We start from the raw sequence: 24235 nt of genomic DNA on the forward strand, positions 1-24235 counted from the left end.
AGGAAAACCCGCACCCGCACCATTTGGGAAATACAGTTAGCAGAAGCTTGAAACCTTAGAACTGAGGTTTAGGAAGGATATTTTTTTTTTTTTTTCTCCTCCTCCCTCTCTTTTCTCGGCAATCCGAAATTAGGTGGTTAGAGGGCGAGTGGGAGCTTCAGCCCACTCGCTCCGTGTGCTCCTCTCGCCGGCACCGCCGGCCTCCCGGAGCAGGGCCATTCGCATGCCGCCAGCTGCCCGCTCCCGTGCGCACCTTCCTGCCCCGCCAGACGGCGAGGCGATGCCGCAGCCCCGGCCCGACCCCCGCCCGGCTCCCCGCCGCAAATAAAACTGAAAGCGCTGAGCGGGCAGGGCCGGGACCCCCCAGCCCCGGCGCGACGCCGGCCCGGCTGCAGCTGGCGCTCGGGCTTCAGACACCCCCCCCCCCCCCCCCTCCGCTGGAAACGGTGCTTAAGAAGCTTCCTTTTATTAACGCCCGTAACGCGGCACGGGACGAGCGGAGCGACGGCACCGGGGCGATGGCAGCGCGGGGCCGCCCCAGATCGCCGCCCACCGGCGACGCCCGTGCCCGGCGGCTGCCGCCGGCACCCCGCGGCCGCCGCCGCTCCCGCGGGCGGGTCAGGCCGGGCTCCCCTCAGGCGGCTCCGCGCGAGGGTCCCGCCGCTCCCCCCGCCCCCAGCCCGCGCCCGCGCCCGCTCCCCCCGCTGCGCCCCTGCCCCCCCCGCCGCCACGTGACGGGCGCGCATGCGCGGCGGCCCGGGGCACATCTGCAGGCTGACGTCAGCGGGCCCCGCGCCGTCCCCCGGGCGAGGCTGCCAAGGCTCCCCCGCTGCCGCCGCGCTCGGCTTGGCCCGGCGCCGGCAAGCCAGAGGAGGAGGTCTTGGGCTACTTCAACCAAACTTTCCTGAGTCCTTCCTGCTCTGCCTGCCTCCCCTCTGCTCCCCCTTTCTTTCCCCTCTTTCTGTCTCCCGGTCCCCCCTCCCCCCCCAACTCAGATGATATTCACATGGTATTTTGCACAGAGGAGGCTGCTCAAGAGGAGGGCACCCACCCCCACCCCAATATAAGCCTGTTTTTCCCTCCTTCCTCCTCTCCCCCCCCCCCCCCTTTTTTTTTGTTGGAAAGGCAAAATGTGCAGGGTGATAGCTTGGGTGAATTGATGGCATCCTTCCTCCTGCCAAGCCAACCCGTTTTCTAAAAACCCCTTTAGGAAGGCTAGAGAATTTTATTCTGTTGGAGAATATAACCCTGATGGTTGCTTGCACAGAGGGGAAAAAGCAGAGAGGAATACGGGAATCGTCCTGTGCAATCTCTATTGTTTGAAACTTACTTTATATCAGAAATTGAAGATGAAAACGGTAAGGAAGATTTCGCGCTATTCAATGAAACTTTTTGCTTTTCTTGTGTCCCGAATAATGGTGTGTGCAGGGCTTTGGGGAGCGGGGGGAGATTTATACTGCCTTAGGCGAGGTGCATTTGGAGTAATTTCAGAGAGAAACCTCGAGATGGGAAAAGGGGGTGCGAGGATTTTTCAACCGATAAGAGAGGTGATTGATGAAGCACCATCTCGAATAGTGGACTTTTAAAAAGGTTTTTTTTTATACTTTGAATACTAAGTCGTCGGTAGAAGCAGAAAAGGAAAAACAAAACCAAACCAAACAACAGAGAAAACCCAAAGCAGCCCCCAAACCCCAGCGACAACCCAAGGCTATTCCGGATTGCTGCTGAGTGGAAGCAGCCCCGCTCTCGGCCGTGCCGTGTCCGGCGGTGTACGCTGCCGCGGTCAGACAAGTGCACACTTTGTACCGGGGCTTGGAGGGTCGGCGTGGCCGCCGTCCCGCAGCGATGCTGGCGGGGATGTCGGGCTCTCGCTGGGCTCATCAGGAAGATGGAAGCGTGTGGTTTTGATTTACTTTCGAGCCGCTTGGGATTTGCCAGACTCTTAACCCCGCGGACTCGTGTTTGTCGGTGTATGTCTGTCTCCGCAGTCGCTCGGGGTTGAAAGGGACTTTGTTAGGTGGGAGGAGGTAAGTGGGCTCTCGCTCCCCGGCGATATGTGTGCGGATTTTGTCTTCGCTACTTTCTTTCATTGTTGTACAAGAGAGAAGGGAGAGAGAGGGAAAGAGTCAGACTCTTGTTTTTATTTGGGCTGCCGGTGCAACGCGTTTGGGCCAAACGCCAAGTGTCTGGGTCACACGCGTTTTATCCAAATAGATTCAGCGCTGCTGTCTGGAAATGGGCTGCTGAAAGTTAACTTTAGGATCAGCTCCACCACAGCAACCAGACTCTTCCCTTTAGCCTCTCTAGGGAGGACGGATTTTTTTTTTTTTTCTTTTTTTTTTTTTTTTTCTTTTGAGGGATATGTGCCTGGTAACTTCCAATTTTCTTCAGTACCAGTATTTTTAACTCTGTGTGCAGACGTGTACAGATAATGTGCATGTGTTTAACTGTGTGTGTAGCCGTGTATTTTCCTCAGCCTTTTGACTTTCCCTTTTGGGGGTTGGGTGTTGCATTTTCGGTAGGTGCAGTGACAGCTGCCCCATGGCACGGCCGGCGGGGAGCCTTGGGGCTGCCGGGGGGTTCATACGGTGGCAACCCCGTCCTACGCCGGGGCCCCCACGGAGTAATTTTGCTCCTCACGCCTCGGCTTCTGGTTAATTCCCGGGGAGGAGGGTTCGATCTTTTCCCTTTGTACGTGTCCCTCTCGGCGTCACTCCCGGCCCCCCTTCCTCTTCACCGTGCTCTTCCCGGCGCGGTCTGCGAGTCGCAGTTCTCGCCTGGGGAAGCTCCCGGGGGCACGGCTAATCCCCGGCTTTTGAAGCCCTGCGAAGCTTTTCACGGCCAGCCGCGATACCTGTAATTGAATTTGTGTGATTGATGCCCGTCCCCCGCCCCGTCCCCATTTCCTTAGCAACCACTCGTAGTGCCAGGCGAGCGCACGGCCGCCCCTGCCCGCGCCCCAGCGCGGGCTCCTGCCGCCCTCACGGCCCGGCCGCGGAGGGCGGGAAGGCGGCGGGGGCCGAGCCGCCGGGGGCCGAGCCGCCGGGACGGGGGCGTGGAGGACAACCCCCTGTCCCGCCCCGGTCCCTTTCCCGACCGTCGCTCTCCTCGGGTCCGCCCCGAGGCGTAGCCGCCGTGTGGGCGCTGTGATCCGGCGGTGGGGTGCCGTGTGTTTTCTGGCACCTCGGCCGCTAACGGGAGACCTCCGCGCCGGAACCCATCGGTTCTGCCGTGGATGCCCCTGGTGTGGCGGTTGTCTTGGGTCGTCGGTCTCGGATGCGTCCCTGTCCTAAAAGTTCAGGTTAAGCGATTCCTTAGTTGCCCAAAGCGCCTTTGTTTAGGTGGAGGCTCCCACGGTGACTGCTCTGGGCAGTTTGGCTAGTTGCCTCCTCGTAGTCCACTTTATCACGGAATCTTACCGGTTGAAGAGGACCTCTAAGATAATTGAGTCCAGCCTATGACTGAACACTACCCTGTCAACTGGACAGGGTCCAACATGTCCAGGCTTTCTTTAAACGCCTCCAGGGATCGTGACCACCAGCCTTCTGACCCCCTCATTCCAATGTTTGATCACTCTTTCTGTGAAGAAATTCTTCCTCGTGTCCAACCCAAACTACTCCGGCTGCAGCTTGAGGCTATGTCCTCTCTTATCATTTGTTTCCTGATCCCCACCCGGCTACTCTTTAAGGCAGCTGTGGAGAGTGTTAAGGTCATCCCTGAGCCTCCTTTTCTCCGAGCTAAACACCCCTAGCTCCCTCATCCGCATCTTATAAGACTTGTGCTCCAGTAACTGCGGCCTGTTTTCTCCTCACTGAATGCCTCTGGGTAGGAACTTCGTTACGCCAGCGGCAGGACCGCCATAGTTATCATCAGTGCCTTCGCAGAAATGCCAGTGCTATGCATCTGTTTTGTCACTGAAATCAGAAAACGTCTTGTACTATTCCTTTCCTGTTTGTCAGGGCTCTTACATTTAGACAGGATCTGTGGTTTTAGGTGGTGGTTGAGGACATGGAGCCACACCTGCATTTACCAGTGGGTGAATGTGTAGTTCACCACATGACATGCTAGAAGTTTCTTACTGTAAGATTAGTGTTTGTTCTGGAAAAAAAGGAGAGAGTCCGAGACTTGCTTTTTTGTATGTTTCTTTATTATCAAGCTTGGCCTTGGGGGGAGAGCTTGCTTGCTCCCTTGGCAACGCGGAGGAGGAGGTGCACACAGCTTCGCTCCACAGCAAAGCTGGGGACTCCCACACCCCTCCCGGGCTTTTTCCCCTTGCCGGGGAGTCCGTTTCGCCTCGCTGATCAGGGGTCATCCAGCGATGGGGGACTCCTTCTCAGGTCACAGTGACTAAAGCAAGCTGCTTCGGCGGACCCCCGCACCTCTTGGCACTAGTCTAAAGTGCAACTACAGTCCTGGATTCTACTTTGGCTCCCTGCTTTTTGAGTCTCTTGTTCTTGAGACGTTCCCAGAATCCCAGTGTTCTTTTTATTTGCATATTCAAACACTATCCGACGAATGGGAGCAGAGATACAGGTAATAAGGTGAATTCTTAATTAACAAACAAGTAAATAAGGTGATTAATCACTATTAAAACAGGAATAAGGCAAATTCTTTAAACAAAACTAGCATTAACAATCTTAATGGAATTACTTAACAATTAAGTAACTAAAACATAGATCATTTGAATAGAACTTATTTATAACAGTGTTGACCAAATTTTGCATCTTAACAACAACCTAGAGTGAAAATAGGCTGCCAGAGAACCTGGGGGCGGGGGGGAAGTATAGAGTCCAGACTTTGAGGTTCCTATCAAATGTCATGCTTAGAGTATTTTATCTTGGAGTTGCTTGAGTACTTTGTCATTCACATGTATTACCGCTCTTTAATTGGAAACATTAATATAGCTTCATATGGTCAGCTTGTATCCATTGTGAAGCTGGCAATATTTTTGAAGAAGAGGTAAAAAATTCTGCTGAAACTTTCAGAAAGCTTGATATGAAAGGAGATTGGCCTTGTGTGAAGCTTGAAATGAGGGAGACCACTTCAGAGACCTCTGCAAGAACGCTAGACATGAGTGACTGTTTGACTCTGTCAGGCGACATGGTTATGGTCCATCATGTGGGCCACTGGTGGCTAAATAGTAAATAATGTTACTAAATAATGGGTACTGTTAATTTATGTCCAATATTCTGAGCTATCTAGCTACTTAGGTACTGCAGTTTCAGGAGATCTTAATGTTAGGAAGACTTATTATCAGCGTATCAGGCTGAACATGAGTTCCCTGTTAGGGTATTTTGGCTAAGTAGAAGCTGTAAGGCAACATTACCTCTATATATGGTGGTAACGAGCCATTACTGCACTACAGTGCCCAGTTCTGGTGTCTGCAGATGAAAAGGGATGCTGATGAATTGGAAACGGTTCAGAGAAAAACTGCAGAAGTATTCAGTCATCTGGAAATTGGATTATACAGAATGAGATAAACCAAATAGGTTGAACTGCTTATTGGGAGGTGTCCAGAGGTGCTTCTGTCAGATTATAACTATGCACAAACAACAACAACAAAAAAAATCCAGCTCATTAGCAAACAGGGATAAAGCAAGATTTAGTGACAAGAATTTGAAACTATACATTGTCAGATTAGAAATAAGGCATATTACATATTGTACTAATGTAGCTGAAAGAGTATGGGGTTAATTATGTACCTTCAAAATCTGCAAAATTCTAAGAAATTTAACTAAGTATTAGCTAGGAAATAAAGGTTCTACATAGCAATGTAAACAGAGAGCTTTTTTTATTAACGTGCTTTGAGACCTTGCCACATGTGAATGGCATCACAAAGTCTGTATGCTTCCCCAGGGAAAAAATACTACTAAGCACAAAGATACTTGCAAAGTATCTTTTGGTCTCTTTACAAACCTGAATAAATCCTGAGTGCTGTCCTGAAAGATTTTTAAGAGGTCAGATTACCCTCATTTACACATTAATAATTAGATGGGTTTCAAATGGGCTAAGGCTTACCTAAATATTCATTGTAATGTTGGTAAATAGGATTTGGGTGATGTTGATTTTTTTCTTGAGATTTTATGTTACAGCTCTTCTTAAAAACTTCATAAATAATTCATTAGCTGCAGCTGTATTACCTATCTGAGTGAATATTGTAAATCATTCCCAAAATTTTAGAAAGGCAGATTTATCTGGTGCATGTGTAAGTGACTCTGTGTGCTTGTGGAAATTGGTTTTTAAACAAGCTCCCCTTCTGAAGTGTTCTGTTTCTTAATTGTCAACTTCTGCAGAGTTTGTGCACAGGTGTGCTGTGAGCACCAGTTGACACAACACATAGTTTGGTATCCCATGATAATGGATTGTTAGTTGACTGCATGGATCTTCCGTTTAATCCTTGGCTGCACCTAGAGCTACTTTTTACTATTGTTGCACTAGTGTTGTGAATGAAAAAAAAAATTGGCAACAAATATTTGAAATACTAGAGTGTGTGTGATAAATAGCTTTAAATACTCAAATTTGCTCATTAGTATTCTAACATGCAGCATTCCCATTTAAGTAAATGGGAATTCTGCCTGCATAAGCAGAACCCTGGCCTGAGTAATAACAAAATACATACTTCAGAAAAATCAGATAACTGTACTCTGGATTCCTTCCCAGGTTCTTCCTTTATCTACCAGTATATTGGGACGTGTTATTAACAATTGAAATCAATGAGTGCATAGCACTGATTATAGATGGAACAAGTCTGAACACAATATTTGAGGTACAAGAAACACTAAATAGGTATAAGAATTCATAAAAATAGAATGAAGTTGATAATTGCATCGTAAGCTGTATGGATCTGCTTTTCAAGGTTAATGGTAACTTTTTTTTTCCTTTAAGATTGTGACCTTCGATGTGACCATAAAATTGTTACTGAATATTATCTCAAAATATTGCCCTTTGTAGTTCACTATGATGGCACAGTATTTTGCAGCATAGGTCTGTTTTAATAGAAAGAATTTGCCTTGACTCATATTCTTCTGTTTTTCAGGAAAAGAAATGGAGCAAGTTCAGTAACTATCCAATCTAACATCTGTCTCATATCTTAAGGAATCTTACAAATACTTGCTTTGAATTGAGAACATGACTGCAGCTATAGAAGAAAGTACCTGTCCAGAAAATGGAACATCCTGTAGTTAATTTGAAAATAGTGTAAAATAATTATACCTGTTATGGTGCGATTCTGGAGTGAAGTTAACTCTATAGCACACAGGTAGCTCTCCAAGGAGAAAGAAAAAAGAACTTTCTGTTTTTTCTAAATTATGGAAATTTTTTGGAAGACGTGGACATGGATTTTGAGCCTAGTCATGGTTTCATCGGAATTTCACAGTAACAACAGGCTTTCATACAGTTCTCAAGGTAGGGTCTGATCTCTGTAGCTGGCAAGAAGCGTGTATTTTTGCATTGTATTTGTGTAATATTTTCTAAACCTTGTTTATATAATTCATGAGCTCATCTGGGCTCTGCTCTTAGCTTATCATGATTAATTGTCACACAGATTAAATTTTCTTGTTCTAATTTCTCTCTGTCTACTTTTCACTGGAGGAAAGCCTTGCAAATTAAATTTCATAAAATGTACTTGATAATATTTGAGAGACTTGCCATGATAAAATTAACATGCTTTTAGACTAGGAAGTAAGAATCTAATCTTGTTTTTACAATATAATCCTTTTCATTACTACTGTTTGTATTCTTTCAAGTGGATTTTATAACTTTTGTCTTGAAATGGTATCACTGGGAAAAATATATCCTTCTTAAGTTAGCCCAATTTATTTACGTATTTTTGGTAAATAGGAAAAAATAGGTATTAAAAAACTTTCGTATTTTTAGTGATAAGCAAATTAATAGGAAACCAAACACGTTTCCTAGACTTACAAAGAAAGAAAATAATGTTATTTTGTAAAATGCTGCATCGTGCATTTACCTGAAGGTAACTTTTACTCATGAGGGTGATGAAATTTACCCAAAAATGGTCTATGTTTATGCTACTACTTGTTGTTTCCTGTTATATTTTCTTCTCTTCTATGCCCACTCCCTGGACTGTCTTACCTTGTGATTGATTACAAAGAGGAATTCCTGTCTTACCTTGAACACTACCAACTAACAATCCCAATAAGGGTTGATCAAAATGGAGCCTTCCTCAGCTTTACTGTGAAAAATCCTAAACCCTCAAGAAGGAGGAGGAGCACAGACCCTTATGACCAAGAACTGGCAGCATCTAAATTATTTTTTAAACTTTCTGCCTATGGCAAGCACTTTCATTTAAACCTGACTCTCAACACAGATTTGGTGTCCAGACATTTTACAGTAGAGTACTGGGGGAAAGATGGACCGCAATGGAAGCATGATTTCTTAGACCACTGTCATTACACAGGATATTTGCAAGACCAACACAGTACATCTAAAGTGGCCTTAAGCAACTGCAATGGTCTGGTAAGTCCATATTACATGTTACAGTATAATAGTGTGCTTGTCTCTTTTAAATTACAGAAGAAGAATTAAATTGGCATATCTTTCAGTTTTTTGACTCCCTGAGGGAAGCAAGTAGACAGGAAGGTGTAGAAAACCCGAGACTCAATTCTGTAGTCTTCTAGCAGGCAGGCTCTTCAGTGTTTATAGTGTCTGCCCTCGGCTTGCAGGATTAGGTCTGTGCTGAGGTCTTTACAGTTTTGAGAGCCTTCCAAGCTCACGGGACAGGGAGGGGGAAACAGTGGATCCTCCAGGATACTGAATCTGCAGAGTCATGTTGATTGGACTGAACACCCACTGTCTTTGAGTATTAGGGTTTAAAAACTACGTAAATAAGAAGAATTGCTTGGTGTAGATATCATCATTGCTCTAAATTCAAAACATGAGATGTCTTTAGCAAGTAACAGCATCAGAAAGTAATTATATAACTTTTTTACCAGAAAGATTTTGTTTACAAATCATAAACTTTTGCATTTAGAAGTAGAATTAGAAGTTCTTAACTAATTTATTCTCATTTCTTCTCTTACTGGTGATCTTTTGATCACATGACAATAGTACATGCATGGAAAAAGAAATTAGAAAATGAATACAAAGGAGTTAAAAGGCAGACTGTTGAGTAACAAAATACTAAAATAGACATGACTATGAAACATTAAATCAAGAGCCAATGTTTTCTCTATTAAAAATATGCATATTATGGCTTCTCATTCTGGTTTTTATTATAGTAGAATGCTGGTTGATCTTCTTGTTAGGAATAGGCATATCTAACTAATTGCTAAGTTAAAAAAAAAAAAATACACAGAGTTGCTAAACTAATTCCCATTTGTCTTTGGAAGAGCTGTTGAATAATGCCTCTTAAGATGTTACTTTCAGAATAAAGCCAGGTTTTTCAGACCTAGATAGGTTGCATTACACCCAACTACTTGTGATATGCCTGATACAGTTTAGTTTAACATTTCAGAGTGTTCCTGAGGAAAAATATTTGATGGGGATTTCCCGTGCTAAGTGAACACTTTCAAAGAAATGGAGTTAAAGTGATGTTCCATTGAGTGTGGTATTACAGTTTGGTTCATGTAGACTTATACCAGATCACTAAATTAAGACAGGTCCGAATTTAGTACCGTTTTCACTTTGATTGCAGTTTCCATGTAATAGTGCTCGTTTTTTTGGGTTGGTTTTTTTTTTTTCCTCTTCCTTTCCCCTCTGGTCTCAGTTATTCAGGCTTCAAAGCTAGTATACTCCATCTTTGCTTGAGTTCTTTTCAGCTAAAGATGTGATGGAGACCAAGTCCTTTCTTTCAAGACACATTTCTTTAAAAGACGCTGCATGCCTCTTTATGCTAATTGCTGCGTGCTAATTGATGCACAGACTAGTTGGTCCCCTTGGAGACTGCAGTAAGTGCCATGGTGATCCCATTTCAGTTCCTCTTTGACCTTGGCTAAGGGAGTGAGCCAAGAAGTCCTGCCCTTGCCTTAGCTGACTCTTGTTTTCCTTTCATGTTAGGGAAATAAAGGCTGGAGGAAGCACAAAAAAGCCTGTATTTTCCTGTTGTCTTTGCCCATCTGTTGCTCCTTATGACACTTCTTTTCTTCGAAAAAACATGGAAGATGTCATGAGGAAGCAGACTCTATTTTTTTTTCTTCTGTACCCGACACCCTGAGGTGACATTTAGCTTGATTACCCTTTGCCCTCAGGGTGTTCATTTTGCTGGAGTGAAGCTGCCTGTGGTTCTAAGTGTCAGTGTGTGAACATTGTGTTTGTAAATTAACTTCAATGTAACATTTCCCAGTTAAATCATCATCTTCAGTGGCTGTGGTTGTTGTTAACTATGTCTTTCAGGTGTTGAGGTGGCCTTAATCTAGTCTTTGGGCGCACAAGTTTTTCATGGTCATGCCTTTTTGCTTGGGACTTCATGTGTCAGGTGTTCACTGCATCTCTTAGGAAGATTTGGTCACGAGCATGTGAGGCTCCTGTGTTGCTCCAGAAACATCAGCAGGGTGACACATAGCTCTATCTCAGAGGCATGAATCCTGTAGAGGGTGTAGCAGTAGACTTGACTTGGTACCATCCTCTACTGTAGAGAAACTTTGGTCATCCAGTGTTAGCAGTGCCTTCCAGAGCACAGTGTATGGGCGTTACCACTCCATTCAGATAAATGCATCACAAAGCTATTTTTAAATGATGATCCTCCTAATGAATGCTTTGTTATACAGCTGCTGGTTAGAACATGTTTAATAAAGCAATTGGCAGTGAATACTGAAGACAATATTACTTGGTTTAGAGTTAGTAATAGCTCAGAATGCGTTGTACTTAAGGAATTTGTTGTGCTTTCCAGTTTGATTGCTGCTCTGTGACTGCCAGTCATCTTCCTTGATTAACACCTGTATTAAAGCCTGTCATTGTAAGTTGAACTCTGAAGCAGGTAGTAAGTAATATTCAAGAGTGAATGTTGCTCACAAACAAAATGTATTTACTCCAGTTGTCCTGTTAGGTTTCACTGTTAGGTTTGACAAATAGGTCACATTTCTTCCCCTTATTGAATATCTTGAATTATTCTTATTAGTTATTCAGAGTGGTTGTGTGATAACGTGATTTAAATAGCATATGTTTTATGACTTTGAGGAACACTTATATTTGAGATAAATGTAAGGAGGGCTTTCTCTCAGTTTCATTATTAAAAAAAAGTGACAAGCAGTCAGTTCATTTTACTATCACTGTTTCTTGTTTCAGCCTCACCCTCTATATTTCTCATTACCAAGTGCCCTAGAATTACAGGCTGCTACTGACTGAAGTTTCAGTCCAGAACTTCCATCTGCTGGGCCCTGATTATGCTATAAATTGTCTGAAGTTGTGAGGGAAGCTCTATAATCCAGTAAGCATTCATGTGAGGAAATTGAAGGTCTTGTCTGCAGGCCTGCTGGCTTCCAAACTTGTGTTTACTGTCGTGGATGCTACACTTGTGGATGGATTGCAGGTTTGGCTGTATTGTGAGCCTGTAGTGAGCAGCATTTTAGGGCCTCTGGATGTTGGATGCAAGGCAACCAGACTGAGGCATTTTCTAAGCTGACTATTTCATACAGAAGGAACGAGGAAAAGAAATGGTGGTAGACTAACTGAAGAGTGAAGAACTTCACCTCAGGGAAATGGAGTTTGACTGACTCTGAAAGGAGCAAATTTCAGAGAAATTTGGAGTCTTCGTTACGAAATCAAGCAAACCCCAAAGTTTTTGCATTCTGACTCAGCTTTGTCTTCTGACAGGTGTCGAAACTCTTAACTGAGTGCTCAAACAAGTCTTGCATGGTAGCAAATTTTGTAATTTGGGGCTGAAAAGGTCAGTAGTAGGAACTATTTTGAGGCTACTGTAGTCCCAAGTAAATGGTTAATGTAAAACACGCAGTATTTCCATACATGTGAAGTTCATGCGTTGTGTAATGTTTATGCTGGACAGCACAATTATCTCCATCCAAACAGAAATCATAAATAAAGCACTGGTAGGTGACTGTGGCTTAAGAGCATGAGCCTACTTTTTCAGTGCGTAATTATTTTGCTAGAAGACTTAATGTTCGCTTCATGTCTTCCTAAGTAAATATATTTATAAATTACTAATATTTTTCTTAGGAGTTTTCTCATTTGAAAGTGCTTTTACTCTAGAGAATACATCTACTTTCATAGTTCATAATTTACATATACTATGGGGTTTTTTTGACTGTATGTGGAATAATTCTGTGTCAGTGTCTTTAGGGCTATCTTTGGTAGTGGTATATTTTTGCAGTATAATGTTAGTCAGAAAATTATATACAAGCTGTCCCTATCCTAGTTTTAAGGTGTTAAGTTTTTGTTCGATTCCATGATGTGCTGTCTCAGGACACTAATTTTTCCATCTTTGAGAGCGCAGTAAGTTAATGCAATCTTTTTCCTCAGTCATAAAATCATGGTGTATAGCCAGCTGTTGACATAATGAGCAACACTGGCATGTTTTCAGAAGTTTCCATTACTAGTTCTTTATAATAAAAAAAAAAAATGGATAAAGCATAAAACCTAAAAAGACTCAAGACGTGGAAAAATTGTGAAACTATAGTGCTGTGTGGAAAAGGCATGTGCTTACTTGTCCCCCATAATTCAGTTTGCTTTTGCAACTGATGGATGTCCCCCATCTGAAGGAGGTTAAGGCCCTGGCTGGACAGCCTGACAGAAAAAGATTATTTTTCACAAATTCAGGGGAACTCCATGTGGATTCACAGATTTGTCTGAGCATGTCAAACTGCTGGAACCAGACCTTGTATATGTTAGCACGAGTTGGCAGTCTGTAGTGGGATTGGATAACACAGGACCTCAAACAATCTGTTTTAGATAATAATCTTGGGAATGTTCCTTGTAGTAACATATTTGATGCATTCAGCTGGTTTCTTATATCCATGGTATTATGTCAGTACCTTTTCTGGTCGTTCTTACGTCTTAATGATATTTATGATGCTTTGGAGCAGAAGTTTAATTTATGAACTGTTAAAATACAATAGCAATGCTTAAAAAGAAGATGAAAATTCATTCATTTTAATGCTTTAAAAGGGCATTATTTCAAACTCCTTTTTCAGCTGAAGTTTTGTTTTCCTCAAATAGTGGATTATAAATCAAAGTTGGTATTTAGAATGTTGGGTTGGATATAATATTATACTTCCCCCAATGTATTAATCAGACATTGCTGAATACATAAACAATGCAAGTATCTAGCTACATGAATTTTTGAAACTTAGAATATATGCTGTCCATCACTAAGATATACTTTTTAGTTGCAGAATTAGAGTGAAAATCAGTGATTTCATTGTTGAATCACTATGATTCAACAAGATTGCTTGTATCAATTTAGCACTGAAAGAACAATTTTGTTTGCAAGCAAAAATACTGTTAGGCTTAAAATGATATACCTAAGCCAGGCTTATGGGAAGGGCATATGCAGAGTCAGTGTGTTTCCTTCCAGTGCTTACTGAATCACTTGTCTTACTGCAGTGACTGAGCACATGTTTTTACTACCTACTTGTAGATCTATGTTAAAATTTATTTGCAGTTCCTTAATAAAACATTTTAAAGATGTCTTTTCTTAAATACCATAGCATTTGTCTAAATGAGATCAGATCTCTGTTAGGCATCGGAAAAAGTAGTGATGCTCTCCTTACTGTTTTCACTGGTGATAACTGAAGGAAGCGTGACCATTGTTTGCAGATATTCTTTAGTTATTTGCAGGAGCAAATATGCAATTTGTTTAGAGAATTAGCACTGCAATTAAGTGTTTGTGCTATCTGAATGGACTTAGTTCCACTGAGGTAATCTTGCCACTTACAATTATCAGTTTCAGTATCTGATATAATTATCTCATTCATGCTTAGACTTGTAAACATGACTGGACTTGAGTACAGACAGGAAGGCTCTGCAGGAGTTTAAGTTGAGACCCACTCTGTGTCACAGATTGGATGGTACCTCTGTCTCTTCAGGCTTGGCATGAGGCAGACAGCCTGATGGTGTTGGCTAGAACCACTCCACAGGACTCTCTTCCTGTGGGAACATAATACCAGCGCTTACAATGGCTCAGGATTCGCTTGAGCCCAGATGTCTGACATCCATGCTGGATGCAGTCCAAACTGTCAAGGTTCTTTCTGCACATCTGGCAAGCCCAGTTACAATTTGGTTTATATTTTCAATGCTATTTAAGCAGCAGTATAGCAGTAAATGATTTATTTTCTAGTAAAATCTTAGACTTCAAGTAACAAGAAGGCATTGTAAGAGGAATTTGATATTGGCATCTTCCAGGTGAATTAAGACCCTGATGTTACCTTCTGAGTTAATATTTGAGTTAGTAACAAAAAAATTCCGCTGAGGAGGAACACTTACTTTTGCATTCACAATGGTAGTAATTGAGTAATTGAAGGCTGCTATCTGTTCATATGTATATTTTCACAATTAACAATAGAGTTCTATTTGGAAACCACTTGTTTTGGATGTATTAAATAAGATTTTTTTTTTTTTTTGTAAGTTTTAAATTGTTGTTTCAGAAGTAATAAACAGTAGGTATTTTATGTACTGTAGTGGGATGAGAGCTTTGACCAAGAGTACAAAGACAAGCTCTGGTCCTTGAAAACAGCGTTATGACTTTTAGAGCAGATACAGAGCAAGTAGTCTTATGGCTGATTATAGAGGTCTTAGAAAAGATTCGTGTGTAGTGCTTGTTTTACAGATAAAAGATGTGGTAGAAATTTGTGATTCATCAAGTAGAAGTTCCTGCTTCCAGGCTTCTATCTGATGAATAGCTCTTCCCTGTGTAGAAAGTTTATACATTCAGAATTTTCTACATATGGGTATCAGAATTTTTTATTTAGCAAACATTGGTGTAGAAGCCTGTCAGGGCTTATTCCCCAATATTTCTATATCTGAAAGTATCCAGAACCTAGATTTTCTGCTAAAGTTCAGTTTTAATTGCTGAAGGTTCAGGAAATTGCATAGTTGGCCTGAAATCTCCCCTTTCTTCCATAAACCACTTCCTGTTTGGAAGAAGCTGAGTTCACAAATGTGAAAGTTATGAGAATAGAATATCTACTATCCTGCAGTGCAGTATGAGGGGGAAAAAAAAAAAAAAAAAGTTCATTTGTTATGGAGAATGAGATCTAGTGTATAATCTGCAGTAACTCTTATTTGGTAGATTTGTGGCAAGAGTTTTTATGCAATAAATGCTTTGTAGACAGTGTAACTTAAGTTAATATAAATAATTTGATTTCTATTAACTAGCTCAGTTTTGGGATTGTGTCTGGATGTAAAATAAAAATGTTCTTTTTAAATATGTGTTCTAAAATTAATCCTTCATGGTGTTTTGTCTTTGATGAAGTATTTGGCTTTAAGCATCTAGCAGTGTGGAATCACAGAGGGATATGGGACTCGCCATTTATTGGGTTGGTGTAATTTTTAATGGGTATGAATAATGTAGTTTCAGAACATTTCTGTGAAGAGATTATTTGTAATATTTTGAGAATATCTCTTGTTTTAAAACTGCATCTACCAAAAAAAACCAAGTGAAAGTACTCCACAAATAGGACAATGATAGTTTTATTTTTTCTCACGGTATTGTTTATAGGCACCTACCTTGCTCATACTAAAAACAGCTGGAGGAGAGCTGGTTCATGCGCTGTTTTGTGTTAGCTTCTAGCTGCAGATTTCTTCACAGAGAATGTTTTTTGAAGTTAAGTTTTGTGATCGTAATTCCATATTGTCTGTTGTAAGCTTTTGTTTTCTTATTTGCTTCTTTAAGCATGGAGTCATTGCTACAGAAGATGATGAGTATTTTATTGAGCCTTTAAGAAATATAACAGAAGATTCTAGTAACTATAGTTACGAGAATGGTCATCCTCATGTTATATACAAAAAATCTACCATGCACCAGCAACACCTCTATGATCACAGTCACTGTGGAGTCTCAGGTAAACAAGAATGAGTGTCATTCCTTTTAAAAAATGATAACTTGAGATGTATTTTAAGATCTTGCTTGTTTCATATTTAAGACACAGTGGGGAACGTAGCTATGAGAATCCTCCTTCTTGGTGGTGTAATGTCTTGTTGAAAAGTAGTTTTGATTTTTCTTTTTTTTTCAGATTCAATTTGAGAATATAATGTATTTCAAAAACTAAGACAGCAGGAGTAAGTCTTGTTTTATGCCTATGTTGTGTACAGTGCTAGAAATGAGCATAGGCTTCCTCAAAATGTGCATAAATGTACTTCATTCCCCAACAGGAAAGCATGGTTGAGTGACTACACATTGCAGCTCAATGTTTAGTATGTGTTCCATCTCATTTGAAGAAACCTGATATGCAATAAATATGTCACCATTATGATTATCAATAAATTTGGAACTGAATCCACATCTTTCTTGTTTACAGAGGTTTATAGTGTTTGGGTACTGTTTTTTTGGTCCAGTTGGTTGACATTATTCCATTATACTCAAATACGTGGTTTACATGTGCCTTATGGGCAGGATTATATAGTTTTAGTGGAGAGATATTTTCTTTGTAAAGTAGTTTTAACTTCTACAGATACTCATTTCAAGTACTCTGACATAACCCTTGATTAAACTGGAAATTAACTTCTTGAAGACAGTGTGGAGTAAATCTGACAAGTTATTTTACAGCACATAAGTAATTTTTTAACATGCTAGAAAAATGTTCTAACCTTGTGAATTGTTTTTATTTCAGTAACAGCTTATTCTTAAAAGTTCAGACCTAGGCAGCTGTATTCAGTGAGATTCAGTGCATGGGGCAGCCTGACAATAGCTAATCTTAAAATAAAATAACACCACTGTTCATAGGTATAATTTATTTTAGCTTCTTTTGGAGTTTATAATGTTTAGTGGCACCAGCTCTCTAAGCTTGCAGTACAGATTGTCTGCATGATCCCATTCTTGGGAGGTAGCTTTTTCTTAAGTGTTTCAGTTATTTGTGTTTATGGAATGTCAGACTTCATGTATGTATCTTCTGTTTTAGTTTGTGAGCATTATTCAATATGTGTACTTCCAAGATTGCAAAACAAGTCTCTTAAATGTTATTGCCTGATAACTGTAAAATAAGGGCTCTAGTATATGTTGGAGAGCTGTCACTTAAGCCTCTTGAAATCAGTGGAAGGTTTTGAAATGTATTTGAAATGAAAAACATTCAATTTTTACCATTATTTTACCCCTGCGAAAAGGAAGGATGTTGGCCTCTGTTGGATCTTGTCTCCTAGAGTAATGCTTGGAAGTCATTGTCCTCCAAGCCACAAAGCAGAGGCAGCTACTTTTGTCAGATTGTGTTCAGTAATTCTGCTGGTATCTGTCAGCTGGATCACAGGTTGATTAGAGCTATACGTCTTGCATGCATTTTTTGTAAAACATAGTATGATACTTAGCATTTATTACTCTGTATGATTGATGGTACCTTTATTCTTGGAAGCTCCTGTGCGCTCCCTGTGCTTTCATAGCCCAAAGTCCTTAATTATTATAGTACTAAAGCACTGCTTTTTACAAGCCTGAGATTATTATGATGCTCATTGATCTCAGTTTTTCCTTTTGTTTTTCTGTATACTATTTCCACTTCATTAAAATGTCTAAAAAAATTTACTGTCTGCCAAAACAGCAAGGTCTTGCTTTTCCAGATGGTGTTCTGTTTTACACTCATGGGTACCAAAGCCTTTTAAACTCATCTTCTGAACACAGTTGCAGCTTTATCTTAAAGGGAAATGGTATACAAAGCATGCTGAAATACCCCCAAAAAACCCACAAAAAAACAAACAAACAAACAAAACCAGTTTTGCAGCTTTCACACCCAAGGATTAAAGCCAGGTATTCAGTGATGTTTAGGGAATTTGACTGGTTTTGGAAGTTTTGAACCATCCAATTCTGTTTTAAAATGCAATTGTAACAAAACTGTAACTACCTTTTGTCACTATATAATTTATTTTGTCTGGGGACTGATTTTAACTTTATCTTCAGAAGAGTTTTCTAGTACTATATGCTGGGAGGAGTCTGCTTGAGTTAACTGGGCCACTATTCATTGTTCTTCAAGTTTCCCCTACTGTAACCTAGTTTATTTTGTACCTGTTCTCCACTGGGGCAATGGTCAGGATTTTGAAGTGTTGATAAAGACAAGGGGAGTGTAGTTTCTGACCTTTCTGAGAAAAATGACAATAAAAGAATTGAAAGCAGAGTACAGAATTTGATGAAAGCAGGATCAGAATAGACTGGGATGAGTAAGTGATGGGCTACTTCATAATCAATGGTAGAATTTTGGTAGCTAATGCAAGAGGAAAATTGGACAGGCATGGAGAACCAGATGAGAGCACAGGATAGATTTATATAATTTAAATTAGATTTTAAGCATTTAAACATAAAAATGTTCAAAATATAAAATGTTGAATTTGTGTTTCATGCATGTATTGTCACCAATTAATTACATTTTTTTAAATAACAGCTGAAATCACTAAGGCCTTGGTGAGAAGTTTTCCACTGCAAAATTTCAATTGCTTGAGTGGGGTTTGGACCGCTGGATTATCTTGCCAAACAGTACATTTGAATAGGATTGAGAAACAACAAAAATTGACATATGAAAGCTGCAGAGTAGCAGATTATTTCTGGATATCTTGACTATTTTTTGGTTTAGGTAGTGATTTCACTCATGTCAGACTTTACAGTTTGTAAATGCTAAAATGGAATAAATGCTTGATAGATACATGAAATAATGGTGGTAAAATATTTAGGAAAAACACCATAATGTTTTGCTTTGAAATATTGTCATAATATTGCATCTAACATAAGAAGTTTGCTATTGCATTTTGAGTTAATTTTCTGTTTGGGCTTCTTTGTTTCTACCTTGACCACCACCCAATATTTTAGATGACTGACTTTGGAAAACTCATGTACAGTAGTTGTGAACTCCATGTCTACATGGGTTTGCAATTTAAAACATAATTTCACAGTTCTGCACTAATTATTTTATGGTCAATTCTAATATTTCAATGGGTTTTTTTTCTCTTTATTTTTCCTTTTTACTTTTACCTTTTTTGACTTCCTTATAACTGTGTTCAGTGTTAATGGAGTTGATTTTTTTTCTTTTTAAACTTATGAACATGATGAAAGAATGATGTAAGTTGCCACATAACTGTTTTGTTAAATAAATTGTAGATCTTTATTTATTGATATATTTCAGCATTTAAGTAATTTAGTCACTGTTATTTAGTGGGTTTTTAGAGAAAAGCAGCATAAGCATTCACATACATGCTGGAGTCCAAGGACTTTTTCCAGCTTTCTCATGACTTTGAGATCAGCTGATGCCTAAGCTTCTTATCTGATAAGAAAATGAGAAATGGTTGTTCTTGTGGAGTATTCTGAGACTTTTGTTTGAAAGACAGTATGAAGATGATTCCAAAATAATCTTTTTTTTCCCTCTGAAAGTATTATGTTTGAAATCAGAAGTTTTCAAATATTTAGAATAGTTTGCATTTTGAGTGAAAATTTTGAATTAATGTGGAAGCAGTACTGACTTTCTAAAATACTTTTAGCACTCCAAGAGCATCACAAGCCATCAACATTTGTTATTTGAAAACAAATGAATTTTTTAAAAATTTAGTACAGTATCTGTCAGAGAAATTCCGGACATTCCTAAGCCACTGTTTAAGTGAGATTAAAATCTTTGAACAATTCAAGCAACTTTGAATTTTCTACAGTAGAGGTGAAAAACAGGAGAAAGCTGAGTTGTCATTATAGAATCCAAACCAGGCTTTAATACTTTGTACGGAGCTTTTTTTTTAAAATGGATTATACCCATTGCAGAATGAGGACAATTTTGCTACTGGTGTTTTCATAACTACCAGGTTTATTTAAATTTTTTGACTTTTCTAAAATATGTGTCTTTTAGAGCCAATACCATAGCCTCAAAAATTATGAAACACTTCAACAGTGGGAATGCCGAAGGTTTGTATTCCTGGTTTTGACCTGAACATACATTCTTTGTGGTGTAGTTTTTCTCTTTGAAATTAGTGTGCTTAGCTGACTTGCATAAAGAATTGGTTTTTTGTGGGAGGTACTGGTTCTATCTCTACTCATCCTTAGCTGACCCTGTTTTAGTAGAAATAATGGTGCATCTTAGAAGTTGCTCACTTGAGCAGTCCTGTTGAGACAGATATAAATGTATTAATGTTCTTGTGCTCATCACCAAGAGTAACTTAGATATTTTGAAATCTTACTTAGGTAAAACCAGGCTAACAATATACTTTGCTAAACTTCAGCTTGAGATCTGTGTTGGCTTTTGTGGAAAAGGGATATATGATACACACTAAAAAAGTCAAAAAATTGAATCCATCCTTCCCTTTCTTTGTAGGGGAGGGTGGATTCAATTTTGGCCTGAGGACAGGAATTAGAATTCAAAGTCATCTTGTAATGCTTGTTCTGATGATAGTTACAGCTCCTTGGACTTTTATTAATTTATCTCTTGCAGCCAGTAAATATTTTTCTATGTATTTACCTGAAAGAAAAACAAGAGTCAACATATTTGAACTGAAATTTGTGTTGAAATAACTACAGCAATTATCCTATGTCAGACCATTTAAAACTTTCTATTACGGTTATTTCACAAGTTGATAAAATATAATCTGATAGCTTTGTGAAGAGAAAATTGATTCATTTTAGGCATGTAAGCCTAATTGCCTAAAAATTACAGACTTGTTGCAGGAGGGAAAAAGCTTTTTAGCATTTTATGAGCATGTTTAATTCCTTAGTAGATTTTGATAACTTCTGCATTAATTTTGAATTTTTTGTTTCTAGTATTTTTTCCCAGATGAAAAACAGCTGTCTTGTTCTTATTCTTAAAATACTGACTTGTTCTCGTGGTTAATTATAACTAATAGTAACATAAATGTGCAAAATCAGATCTATTAAGATTGTTGATTTGTCACCCTAATTCAAATTTAAGGAGACTTGAGATTATTGGAGCTCAAAGCTGGGTTTCCATTATATAAGTTACTTAAAAATAATTTGGAAAATAAATAAATTTAATTTTTCTTCACCTCAAGAAGGACTTCTTTGTTAGAACCTTGAATATGGCAATCTCAACGTAGAACAGCTGCATTTGAATGAGTTTTACTAGTCACTCCCTCTCAAGTATCTAATTGTTTTGGTTCCTAGAAGACCTCACAAGAAGCAGCAAACCTTGGTGGATGAATGATGCATCTGCTTTTCCAGCTTCACTTCCAGTCAATGACACACTAAGTAGTCGTAGTCGACAGAAGAGATCTGTAAGCCTTGAACGGTTTGTGGAAACGCTGGTAGTAGCAGACAAAATGATGGTGGGATACCATGGGCGCAAAGACATTGAACACTACATTTTGAGTGTAATGAATATTGTAAGTTTCATCCTTCTCTGTGTTCGTATCAATATGTGTGAACTGAAATTATAATGGACCTGTCGAGTGTTTTCTTATTGCCATGAATATAAGGCTTTAATATGTCTACTAACTTTCAGGAATGAATAGTTAAAATACTGAAAATCTTAGCATTTTGGGAAAAATGCAGTACTTTTTCTGTCAAGAAGTATGTTGTGGTTACTTTTAAACTTTTGTCTTTAATTTTGAATTCAAATAATTGCATTCAGATTATAGAGTTCTATTCTGTGTACATCAACACTCTAAATGCTCATTGTGCTGGATGAGTTATGAAACAAGGTATAAAAGTTCCAGTTCCAAAGTGTGACTTAATAGGTTTTTTTTTTACTGAATGGTCATTTTTTGGTAAAAAAATCACTTGTGTTTAGATGACAATGATACTTTACCTTATGGAACTACATGAGGAAATTGGGTTATTTTTTTAACCATTTAGGAAGCAAGTAGTGTTTCTTGTCTGACTTTGTGCCTTTTCTTATTTTCTGGAGGTCAGGTTGCCAAACTTTATCGTGATTCCAGTCTAGGAAACGTTGTGAATATAATAGTGACACGTTTGATTGTCCTCACTGAAGATCAGGTAAGAACTGTTGTGCTAAGCTTTATACCTGTGAAATACAAATTACATTATTGTACAATATAGAGTTATTTAATTATAGCTTGAAGTGGCTGGCTCTGAGTACAAAACCTATCATGTAATTTTTTGGTACTTTAATCAAGATGAAGCAGTTCAAAGGAATATTCCTCTTGTATCATCTCAAAGATATGTATTCTTACTGCAGGTGACTATTACGACACCTTTGGGGATGTCAGTTTTATTTTTAGATCTGTATTTTGATTTCTTTTTCTGTATTGACAAAATGTTTATTAAAGTTGGAGCAGATAGAATGATGGTTCAGTAATACACAGCTGAACTTGGGGTCAGATTTTACAGAAATAAAATTTGGCAAGAAGATTTTATTCCTAGAAACCACTGCTTCTAATTATAGTCCCATTTTAGTTTTCAAAAGGCTTAACAACTGACCTTAGTAATTTGTTTGGAACATTTCTGGTATGCATGTTGTATTGCAGCCAAACTTGGAGATAAACCACCATGCAGACAAGTCCCTCGATAGCTTCTGTAAGTGGCAGAAATCCATTCTCTCCCACCAAAGTGATGGAAACACCATTCCAGAAAATGGGATTGCCCACCATGATAATGCGGTTCTTATTACTAGGTATGGTCATTATAAGTATTGTGTTTATTTTATTTCTTGTAGCTTTCTTGTTTTTAGCATATGTATGTCTAGAGGCTAGAAAGTAATGTATTTGGTAGGTAACCTTAGAAGGAGGAAGATAATTAGATGGCTTAAGTGTATCAGATTAATAAAGTTTAGATTGAGAATTTGGAAAAGTAAGATCTGCAAATCACTTGCTTCTGCTGTTATTTTCACTTCATAATTGCCAATACAAAGTATTACAATAGAAAAGATGGATCCTATTGAACATTTTATACTTTAATAATTGAAAAGAATTCATAAGATTGCAGTCAACAAGCCAGAATGAAAAAAGTTTTGTTAACCATGTAAAGTGTTTTTGTAAGAATTTCAAGCCAGGACTTCAACTAGTGTAATAGTATTTCTCTGAAAACAGGTTCTTGCAGATTCCAGCAATATGAGACTCTGCTTTGTAGCTGGTTTGATTTATTATGCTTAATTAAGATGAGAACTGAAAATTTTAATAGGTAGTTTCAAAGCCTGCATATGTGCCCTGTTTTTTTGTTTGTTTGGTTTTGGGTTTTGGGGGGTTTTTTTTTGGGTTTTTTGCTTCTATTTCACTGTTACTGTGGTAAATTCAACATAACCTGCACTGTAATCTTATGATCCTGTTAAAGGCATTCATTGTCCGTCCCTTTGCAGTTCGGGGAAGGCATCTGTACTTTAAAAGGAGAAAATTCTCGCTATTGTTTAAGGACATCTCGCTGTTGTTTAAGGACACTAGTTACTCTTTTTGGTTTTGTTTAAGTAGCAGCAGGTGCAGCAGCTCTAATTTGGATTAGGGTCTTTTTATTATGATTTCTGGTTTCCAGGACAAATTCTGTACTGCTCTGTATGTAACGTGTTTTGGATTTATTGCATTCACTGCAGAAAAATTAAAATGGCAATTAAAATAATGCATATTTTGTATAATTTTGCATAAAATTTGTGCAAGGTTTTTGTTTTTTTTTTTTTTCCCTGAGGGAGGTGGTGTTTTTTCTTGGTTTTGTTTTGTGCAATGAGCAGATCTTTTTATTTTTGAGAGGAAATAGAAGCTAGTGAATCACATGTATTTTGTATTCATATTTCAGATATAATTGTTATGAATGACCTTAAATACTATGTAGTAAAAATCAGAGTGATACAATGATAGAGTGACTCAGAAAGCTTTTAGATTCCAGAAGTGTAAAAAAAGATTAAACTCTAATACAAATAAATTGAATGAAATTAAAAGTGAAATAGTTGCATTCTAAGGTCTTAATTTTTCACAAAGGCTTTTTGTTTATGGTCATTTTTGTGCATGTAAGTAATTCCTTCACTGGGAGTTTTGAAGCAGAATATTTGTTTACAACTTTGCTACACATGAAACTTTTACTGGTGTAATTTACACAGGTGAAAAAGTGTAATCCATGGGTAGCATCGTTGTGTCAGTTAAAGCTCCTCAGTAGTCAGATGTGTAGGTTGTATTGGCAACTCTGTGTTTTTACTGCTAGGGCTGACTAACCTGACACTTTGTTGGTGTATTCTGGCACTACAAATCACAGTTGTTT

The 24235-nt window shown here is 39.2% G+C and overlaps 1 protein-coding gene across 1 annotated transcript in view; it reads left to right on the top strand.

Moving 5' to 3' along the window:
* The first annotated feature begins 801 nt into the window (after positions 1 to 801).
* ADAMTS6 (ADAM metallopeptidase with thrombospondin type 1 motif 6) overlaps positions 802 to 24235 on the top strand; it is a 125608-nt gene continuing 102174 nt past the window's right edge. Inside the window, exons 1-8 of the mRNA XM_040089814.2 lie at positions 802 to 877; positions 1211 to 1358; positions 7037 to 7404; positions 8114 to 8478; positions 15806 to 15974; positions 21203 to 21417; positions 21947 to 22030; positions 22522 to 22667. Coding sequence (XP_039945748.1) covers positions 7308 to 7404; positions 8114 to 8478; positions 15806 to 15974; positions 21203 to 21417; positions 21947 to 22030; positions 22522 to 22667 — 1076 coding nt within the window. The 5' untranslated portion in view covers positions 802 to 877; positions 1211 to 1358; positions 7037 to 7307. The remainder of the gene's footprint in view (positions 878 to 1210; positions 1359 to 7036; positions 7405 to 8113; positions 8479 to 15805; positions 15975 to 21202; positions 21418 to 21946; positions 22031 to 22521; positions 22668 to 24235) is intronic.

Source organism: Hirundo rustica, chromosome Z (assembly GCF_015227805.2).
Source record: "Hirundo rustica isolate bHirRus1 chromosome Z, bHirRus1.pri.v3, whole genome shotgun sequence".
Lineage (NCBI taxonomy): Eukaryota > Metazoa > Chordata > Aves > Passeriformes > Hirundinidae > Hirundo > Hirundo rustica.